This window comes from Narcine bancroftii, chromosome 12 (genome assembly GCF_036971445.1).
Source record: "Narcine bancroftii isolate sNarBan1 chromosome 12, sNarBan1.hap1, whole genome shotgun sequence".
NCBI classification, from domain to species: domain Eukaryota; kingdom Metazoa; phylum Chordata; class Chondrichthyes; order Torpediniformes; family Narcinidae; genus Narcine; species Narcine bancroftii.
Genome location: NC_091480.1, coordinates 54,954,021 through 54,964,201, shown reverse-complemented (window position 1 = coordinate 54,964,201; position 10,181 = coordinate 54,954,021). Strand labels below are relative to the sequence as shown.

The 10,181-nt window shown below is 47.0% G+C and overlaps 1 protein-coding gene across 1 annotated transcript in view; it reads left to right on the top strand.

Annotated features, from left to right (window-relative positions):
- Positions 1 to 6,434: 6,434 nt before the first annotated feature.
- LOC138746626 (uncharacterized) overlaps positions 6,435 to 10,181 on the top strand; it is a 29,479-nt gene continuing 25,732 nt past the window's right edge. Inside the window, exons 1-2 of the mRNA XM_069904916.1 lie at positions 6,435 to 6,544; positions 6,642 to 6,745. Coding sequence (XP_069761017.1) covers positions 6,435 to 6,544; positions 6,642 to 6,745 — 214 coding nt within the window. The remainder of the gene's footprint in view (positions 6,545 to 6,641; positions 6,746 to 10,181) is intronic.

Here is a 10,181-nt window from a genome sequence, read left to right as displayed (position 1 = left end):
ATAATGACCCATATTATTTCCTTCTTTTTCCACACAAGGGGTATATGGATGTTGGGTGGTATTTTCTGCCCAACATTTCTCAGGAACTGAGGTATGGGAAATGAAATTACCTTCCTTTCTTCCCCAAATGTGGTCCTGAAACAGGACCACTGTATCTCTGCATTTCTTACATTTCACACCTGATAAAGACATAGGCAAACTAAGAAAAATCAAAGAACATAACAATAACATTGTGAATTAAGTCTTTTTGCGAAATCGTAAGGTAAGAGGTTTTTCTCCAGGAATACAAGTCCAATCTGAGTTCGTATCAGGGTCCTGTGGCGCCTCTACAGGTCCCTTAAATCTGGATGCGTGTGTCCACCCCTTCTCTCTTGTTCGTGCTGCAGCTTCTGTAGTTAAGAGAACTTGGTATGGACCTTCCCACTGGGGCTGGAGTTTTTCAGTTTTCCAGGTCTTGATGAGAATCCAGTCTCCTGGTTCCACTTTGTGTAAAGAAAAGTCTAAAGGCGGTGTTTGTGCCAATAGTCCTCTCTTTCGTAAATCTGCAAGAGAGCGTGACAGTGCCTGTAAATATATCCCCTTCCCCCAAGGTGGGACACCCCTCAACTGTACTCCAGAAGGGAAGCCCAAACATCATTTCATAAGGGGACAGCCCTACATCTTTTCGTGGGGCAGTACGAATTCTCAATAAGGCTAGGGGCAGACACTTTATCCAAGGCATTTTAGTTTCCACCATTAACTTTGTCAATTGGATTTTTAGTGTTCCATTCATACGTTCGACCTTCCCTGAGCTTTGTGGATGCCAAGGGGTATGTAATTTCCAAGAGACCTGTAATGCATCACAAATCAATTGCTGGATTTTTGAAGAAAAATGTGGACCCCTGTCTGAGTCTATAGAATCCATTATACCATATCTGGGGATTATCTGCTCTAGGAGGAGGCGAGCTACTGTAGAGGCTGTAGTATTTATTGTTGGGAAGGCTTCTACCCATCGGGTAAAGTGATCTATTATCACCAACAGATATTTCCATCTTTGAACTTGAGGTAACTCTGTGAAGTCGATCTGGATACGTTGAAAAGGGCGTATGGCTAATGGTTGACCTTCCATGGTCCCAGTCCTCATTATCTTCTTATTAATTTTTGTGCATAGGTAACAATTTTGCACCTCTTGTTGGGCCAAGGTGTAGATTCCCTTACACACATATTCTCGAAGCACTGTGTCACATAAGGCTTGGGTGCCCCAGTGGCTCTGTTGATGCAGGTGTTTTAAAATATTGCGAGTTATTTCTTTATTTAGAACCATTCTTCCATCTGATGTCTTCCATGTTCCATCAGGCAGCTGGCTTGCGCCCAGCTGAGCCATGTCCTTTTCTTCCTTAGCAGTGAAAATGGGAGCCTTCTTTATGCCTTGTCTTATTGGGATTAAGGTCAGCAAACGGACTTCTTGTTGCATGGCTGCCCTTTTGGCTTCTTCATCAGCCAGTCTGTTTCCAATTGCTGTCGGGGTATCTCCCCTCTGATGGCCTGGTATGTAGACCACTGCTATTTCCTGGGGTAATGTCAAGGCTTCTAAAGTCAGAGTAATCATCTGTTCGTGTGCCAATTCCTTTCCTCTTGATGTAATTAGACCACGCTCCTTCCAGATCTTACCAAAGGTATGCACTACCCCGTATGCGTATTTGGAATCAGTGTAAATCGTTCCAGTTTTCTCTGCCAGTATTCTGAGGGCTCTCTGCAAGGCATATAGTTCACAGGACTGTGCTGACCAGCTTCCGGGTAGTCTCGTGGATTCTACTACTTTCCAAGTATTTCCTTCTATTATAGCATACCCACTTCTTCTCATTCCGTCAACACATCTGGCGGAGCCGTCAATGTAGAATTCATATCCTTCTCCCAGAGGAGTATCGCAAAGGTCTTCTCGGGTCTTGGTCTGAAGATCCGTCAACTCGACACAGTCGTGCTCCACCTCTCTCTCTGTTTCACTGCCGTATAAAAACTGAGCTGGGTTGCAGCTATTAATTTTTGCAAACTGTAAATCTTCTCCAACCATTAAAATGGTTTCATACTTTAATATACGAGAATCAGTCAGCCATCGATGGGCAGTTTGTGTTAATAAAACACTCACAGAATGGGAGGTGTACACAGTCATCTTTCCTCCAAAAGTAAGTTTACGTGCTTCCTCTACCAACAGAGCAGCAGCCGCTACTCCCTGGATACACGTCGGCCATCCACGAGACACTGGGTCCATCATTTTGGAAAGGAAAGCCACTGGGTGTCGCTGACCGCCTTTTTCCTGTGATAAAACTCCCACAGCTGTTCCTTGGTTATGAGTGACAAATAGCTGGAAGGGCTGTTTTAAAGAGCACCGGGGCTCGTGTCAGGCGATGTTTCAAGTCCTCAAACCATCCCTCCTCCTCCTGGGTCCATTTCAATGGATATTCATTTTCATTTGTCAGCTTTTCATACATAAACTTCACCAACGCTGAGTAGTCCTCTATCCATAACCTACAGTAACCTAAGAGTCCCAGGAATTGTCTTATTTCCTTCTTATTACGGGGTAACGGCATTCTAGTGATTCCCGCAATCCGTTCAGGGGTAATCCGTTTCTGTCCTTTACTTATCTGGTGTCCCAGATATACCACAGTTCTCTCAACGAACTGTAACTTGTTCCTGGACACCCGTAGACCCTTTTTCCCCAGATAATTCAAGAGTCTAATTGTATCTCCCCTCATTTCTTGTTCCTTGGGTCCTGATAATAGTAAATCGTCCACATACTGCATTAGTTGGGAATCATCAGATTGTGGATAGTCCGCCAGGATTTGTTCTAGCATTTGTCCAAACAGGTTCGGAGATTCAATGAATCCTTGGGGCAATACAGTCCACCGAAGCTGTCTCCGTCTACCTGTCCATGGATTTTCCCATTCAAACGCGAACATATCTCTACTTTCCTCTTCTAATGGACACGTCCAGAAGGCATCCTTCAAGTCGATAACACTAAACCACTCATGGTCTGGGGGAATCCGACTCATAATAGTATAGGGATTAGGCACCACTGGGTGGCGGGTCTGAACAATAGCATTCAAACTTCTTAGATCCTGAACTAGGCGATAGGATCCATCTGACTTTTTCACTGGGAGTATAGGGGTGTTATAAGGTGACATGCATTCTTCTAATAGTCCGTCTCGTATTAGAGTCTCAATTACCGGCTGTAGCCCTTTTCTCCTTTCCAAAGAAATAGGATACTGACGTTTCCTTACCGGCTGATGACCTGGTATTAATGTGACATGTAAAGGTGGGATGTCCAGACCTCCTCGATTTCCCTCCTTATACCAGACTCTCTCGTCAATCTGCCGTTCATCCTCTTCCTTTAAAGCGCAGAGGTGGACTCGCACTTCTCCGTCCACAGGGAGAGCACCCAAACCTAGGAGAGCCTGTAAGTCCCTTCCTAGGAGGTTAAATCCAGCCGAAGGTAATAACAAGAGGTCTTGTACCCCTTCTCTTTCTTCCAGTTTCACTGTTACTTGGGGAATTATTGATACCATTCTGGGAGCCCCTTCTATCCCAGAAATTTTCAAATTACTTTTTACAGGTTCAGTCCCGATTGGCACAGTTATTACACTACTTCGTTCCGCTCCTGTGTCCACCATAAACACCACCTCTTCTCCCTTGGGACCAATGTTTAGTTTTACCAGGGGTTCCCTCTTATATTTGGTCCCTAACATTTGGAACCCCTGACCCCCCTAATCTTCTTCCATAAGTTCGAGGGCACGCAATTCCCTCTTGTATCGGGGGCATTCCCTCTTAAAGTGTCCTTCCTCATTGCAGTAATAGCACTTAACGAACCTCCGGGGTCTTCCCTCTCTTGGATATCTTGGATTGTTTAGAGGAAGGTTTTGTTTTCTTTCCCCTCTGGATTCGGCATTCATCTGTCGGATAGTCTGTACCATAACCTTTGTCGCCCTCTTTTGATCTTCTTCTTCTCTCTGCACATATACTTTTTGCGCCTTTTTTAACAGGTCGCTTAGGGGTTTTTCGCTCCAGTCCTCCTCCTTTTCTAGTTTCTTTCTAATGTCTTGCCATGATTTGGAAACAAATTCAATTCGAATAAGCTGTTCACCCATTGGTGTACTAGGGTCCACACCAGCATACTGTTGGACATTCTTTCTCACCCTCTCCAAAAAATCAGTAGGGGACTCGTCTTTCCCCTGGTGGTTCCCAAATGCCTTGGTAAAATTGTGACCCTTTGGCACAGCCTCCCGTATCCCTTTAATTGTCCACTCTCTATATTGTCTCATACTTGCCAATCCCTCAGGTGTTCGTTTGTCCCACCTGGGTTCATTTAGGGGATATTTTTGTTCATGGGGTCTAGGGTCCCCAGGTTGTTCATATTCCCACATGAGGAGGGCAGCCCGTCGAATCATCTGCCTCTCCTGGGGTGAAAATAATGTTCCCATTATTGCCTGCATCTCTTCCCACGTATATGTGTTTGGTCCCAAGAATTGGTCAAGCTGTTCAGCCAGTCCTATAGGATCTTCTAATAACTTTTTCATTTCTTTCTTAAATCCCCGCACCTCTGTACTAGTTAGGGGAACATTCACATATCCCGTTCCCCCTCCCGGTCCTCCCATAGGAACTTCCCTCAGGGGATTTAGGCTTATTGAAAATTTTGATGGTCCTGGACCAGTCTGGGATCTTGTCCAGGGTCGGTTTACCGGTGGAAGTTTAGGGTCCGACTCCCTTAATTCATCCTTTTTATCCCGGCCCCCTTCGGGGCAATCAGATTCATCACCTTTCCCCTCCGGTAATAAGCTTTCCTCGGGCGCAGTAGGCACCGGGGGAATATAAGGAGGGGGAAGGTTGTCCAGAGGTTCCCATTTCTTTTCTCCTGCCACTCTCAATTTAAAACATTCTGTTAAGGATCCTGGCCAGGGAACCCAACAAAATGCATATGCTGACTCTTCTTGATTCACCTTTGGTCTCGAATTTACATATATGTTTAATGCTTGTCTAACCCAATCCTCATCAGATCCAAATTTCGGCCACCAGACCGAGGAACCTTTAATAGGTTGTTTTGACCAAAGGAGACAATATTGGACCATCTTTTTCTTGTTTTTGTCCCGATATCTTTTACTATCCCAATTTTCAAACATTCTCCCCAAAGGGCTGTCAAGGGGTACTCCCAGGAATTGTCCTGAATTTTCAGACGAGCCCTTAGATTTTGATCCTCCCATTTTCCCACCTAGATCTGTTTATCGTTGCTGAGGACCCTCTCGCTCTGGACCCTACTCCCTTCCTCTCAGACGCCTCGTCGGAGGTGCTGTCCCTCCTTCGGTTACCGCTGAGGTTTTCCTGGGGTTGACCCCTCTCTTCTCGGCACTTCGTCGGAGGTGCTGTCCCTCCTTCGGTTACCGCCGAGGTTTCCCTGGGGTCTATCCTAGAGTCCCGCGACAGGGTCCTCACACAACGACAAAAGATCTATACTTAATCTATTCCGTTAGGTTTTTATCCAAACAGGTGTATCCCGTTACACCTGTTACCCAATCCCCACACCACAATCGTAAGTCGTCACTTACCGGTGTCTTCCCGGGGATTGAACCGTCACCCTTCTCCTCTCCGTCTTGTCGTGTCACCCTGTCCGGATACCACTCGCTCAAGCCGCCCGAAGCGACGAGCAAGGGACTAGGAGCCGCTGAACTCAGCGGGGTGCACCGCCTCCGATGTCCCTCTTCTCGCCTCCCCTCACGGCCGGAGTGTAGATCCCGGACGAGCCCCCATTTGTCAGAAATAAAACTTCTCACACATGAGTCTCTTTAAAACTGATGACACGACAAGCTTTATTTACAAGTCTGCAGAGTTGGACTTAACTGGCTTCTCACCAGTTAAGCCCCGATACATACAGTGCATTGATTTTTATACCTTTTTTGCTTGTCCTTCCCCTTCTTATTAATACTGTTTTAATTGGTTAGTATTACAAAAACATTCTAAGTATAACTGCATTATTAATGATCACGTTCGTTACGTACGCTGTGAACTCTACATTCACTGAATTCTGTTTCTCACACTTCTTATCAATCCTTTGTCTCCTGCATGTCTCTCACTATGACCATGAAAAGATAGGTTTTTAAAAAAACATATTCAGCTGAACCTTTTGTCCTTGGCTGCTAGTAAGCTCCCTGTCCGTTCTGGCTTCCCTTTTTATGATTAATCATCACATTTTAACTTAAGCCATTTTAACCTAAATTCTCTATCTCTAACACTAATGATCTGGTTGAGACTTGGTTCGACCACTGTTTCCCCGAAGACCTGGGGTTAACCTGCTGGCAGAATTGATTTTGCCCCAGGGTTGCCCTGGAACCCGACAAGCTGCTGTGCAGATGGGATCAGACAGCGTGCCTCCGTCGCCATCGGCGTCGCTCCATGCTTTGCTGCGCCAAATGACGGGAGACCAGGGGGTTTTCGGCCCCTCCGTCACAACGTCACCTCCAGCAGCAACTCTTGAAAACCATCCTTTCCCTCGAGCGCACGGCGACCGTTTCTTTTCGAAGTGGCGCAGGGGAGGCGCACTTCGCAACGCTCGTTCACAGCAGCGCGCGGGCGACGACGCCTCCGCCGCCCTGTTCCTTCCATCTCTGGCGTCGCAGGTATTTCCTTCCCCTCAATGGCGGCAACAAGTCGGGGAGGGAAATTGTTCGGTGTGAACTTCTCCTTCACAACTCCCTTAGAGCCGGAGTGGCCGTTCCCGAAGGTGATTCCGGCAGAAAATGACAAAAGTTTGCTCTCGGATTTCATTGATCAGGGTTGAATGGGTTTCCTTCTTATTTTATGGGGTTGGGTTTTTTAAAGTTTGTACTCAAGACTAAGTTCAAGCCCGCGCGTGCAGGCTCAGCCATGTCCATATCAATATTGTGGGGCCCGTTACTAGTTTCCCATGGGGCGAGATGCCGCATGGTTGACCCCTCCTTGAGGTGACTGGAGGTGGTCCACTCGCCGATGCCACCACAGAACACATGGGTGTCCCAATTCGGGGTCCTGAGCACCAAACTTCAGGGGGGCACTCTGGGCAGCACTGGCTCACTTCCTGGGGACACAGCTCCACCACACCACAGGCCAATGGGTTGGTAGAGCAGTTTCACAGGCACCTCAACACAGCCTGATGGCCCAGCTCAAGGGTCCCAGCGAGGTGGACAAACTGCCTTGGGCCCTGCTGGGGATTTGCACCGTGCCGAAGGAAGACTTTAATGCCTCAATGGCGGAGATGGTCTACAGCACACCTTTAATCATTCCGGGGGAGTTCGTGGCCTCCGGCAAGCGTCCAGAAGACTCTGTGGCCATCCTTGAGAACGCGGTGAAAACTGGGGTCCCTGATCCCACAACAGCCCCCACAATGTGGCCAGCCCAAACATAATATCCCCAGGGACTTAAAGACTTGTCACTTTGTGTTTGTGTGAAGAGGTGCACACCAGCCGCTGCTACACCGACACTCCGAGGGGCCCTACAGGATCATCAGGGACAACTGCTCCACTTTCGTCCTCAACGTCAGCGGTAAGAAAGAGACCTTTACTGTCGACTGCCTGAAGTCGGCATTTCTGGACTGCAACGAGTTGGGCTCCACTCCTACCCCGCGATGCAGGGCAGACCGCCTAAGTCAGCAAACAATGGCCCGATTGCCGGTTCTGGGAGGGGAGTCGTATAGCAGCCTGCGCATGGAGACACAGACCGGGCCACAAAATGGCGGATAAACTCAGTGACCGCACAGACCTGGAGGTGACACTGGCCATCGTCCCAGGTGACCTCCCGCACGGCAGGAAAACGGGAATGCTGGCCAATCCCAGGCCAGTGCTCCGATGACACGGTCCCCTGGCATCAGCACCTGGACCCATATAAATGCGACGGCCAGTGCAATAAACCAGTATCAACTTCAAGGCTTTGGTGTGCGATTCATTCTTCTCCACACCCATGCAGTGTGAGCGCTACTTTTTAGTCTTAAAGGGCTTGACAGGGAATATATTTCCCCTGGCTGATAAATCGAGAATCATGGGTTAAGTCTCAGACTAACAGGGAGACCATTTCAGTTGGAAACATACCGGGAGTGTAGGTTAATTGGGTGGCACAGACTCGTGGGCCAAAATGGCCTGTAATTGTGCTGTATGTGTAAATTTTGTTAAAAAAAATTCAGATTGAGATAAATTTCCTCTTCTCAAAAGGGTTGAACCTTTGGACTTCATTACTTTGGACAACTGTCGTTAAACATAAACATTATAGCACAGTACAGGCCCTTTGGCTCACAATGTTGTGCTGACCTCTATAAACCTACTCAAAAAAACTTGACCTTCCCTACCTCGTAACCCTCTATCATCCATGTGCCTGTCTTATAGATATCCCAATTGTACGCCTCCACCACCACCCCTGGCAATGCATTCCAGGCACCCACTACACTACACGTTGTGTATTGACATCTCTAAATTTTTCTCCCCTCACTTTCTACAGATGTCCTCTAGTGTTGGCTTCTTTTGCCCTGGGAAAAAGATGCTGGCTGTCCAACCTATCTATGCCTCTCATAATCTTGTAGACCTCTGTTGCCCCTCCTATCCTTTGTTCAAAGAGAAAAGCCCCAGCTCTGCTAACCTTATAAGACATATTTTCAAATCTAGGCAACATCTCTTCTGCACCCTCTCCATAGCTTCCAGATCCTTCCTATAATGAGGCAACCAGAACTGAATACAATATTCCAAGAGTGGTCTAACCAGAGTTTTATAGAGCTGAAAATTACCTCTTGACTCAATCCCCCAACTAATGAAGGCCAGCATACCATAAACCTTAACTACCCTATCAATTTGCATGGCAACCATGAAAGATCTGTGGATTTGGCCCTCAAGGCCCCCTGTTCTTCCACACTGTTAAGGTATCCTGCCATTAAACATATACTCAGCCTTCAAGATTAACCTTCCAAAATGCATCACTTCACCCTTATCTGGATTGAACTGCATCCTCTCTATCCTGTTGTAACCTATAATGATTTACACTAACTTTGGTGTCATCTGCAAACTTACTGACCCATCCCTCTACTTCTTCGTCCAGGTCATTCATAAAACTCACAGAGCAGGAGTCCCAGAACTGATCCATGTGGAACTCCACTGGTCACTCATCTCCAGGCAGAATATGTTCCATCCACTACTAACTTCTGTTTTCTGCAGGCAAGCCAATAATAAATCCACAAAGTTCTATGGCATGTAAAATTGGGTTAACCAGGCAATTTGCCGGTTACTGCCTCCATTATGCGGCAGTTAGAAAGGGTCTGACCCATTCAACCCCAATGGAATCCAACCAGGTCCCTGGCCTACCCCATTAAAATTTACCTAGGTCATGTCCACAGGCGATTTGAACAGGAAAATGGCCAACCTGCTTAGTCCGATGACATCAGCGCTTGTGTACGGGCATCACCAGGCAGCCAGCATCTGAACATCCGGCAATACTTGCGGTGAATGCGTGACGTGTCATTGCGGGGGTGGGATTCCCCTTAAATCATTGAGTTGGTGATTTGATGGGTCAATCCCCCTGCAATTTAAAAGGTGCTTCCAGCACCTTTGCCCCAGTAATTGGACCTGGGCCCCAGGACAGCCACCCAGGTGCTGTAATTGTGCCCCTTGTAAAAGGGGCTGATGATGGCGACAGCGAGTGAAGACCTGACTTCTCAGGTGGGCCAGGTTGAAAATGACGTAATGATTCAGAACAATTAAAAACCCTGGAGGAAAATGCAAAGAAATGGAAATCAGATAAGCAACTACTGCTGGACAAAATCGACCACATGGAAAACTTCAGTAGAATCTTTGGGCTGAGAGAAGGGACCAAGGGGAATGACCCAGTGAATTTCTTTGAAGAGTGGATCCCATGAGTGCTGGGAGTGGGAAAATTCAAGGAAAAACTACTTCTAGAGAGAACTCCTTGGCCCCAGGAAAGCAGATGATCAAAGAATGCGACTGGTCCTGGTAAGATTTTTGAGTTACCTGGATCGGGAAGCAACATCAAGGGCAGCAGTGGAGTATGCCAGGGAAAACAGTGGCCCAATTGAGAAGGGAGGAGAAAAGGTGCTATTCTTTCAAGACTTAAGCACTAGTTTGATAAAACAAAGAAAAGAATTTGGCAATGTTAAAAGACAGTAAAGAACACGGAATACAAAATAT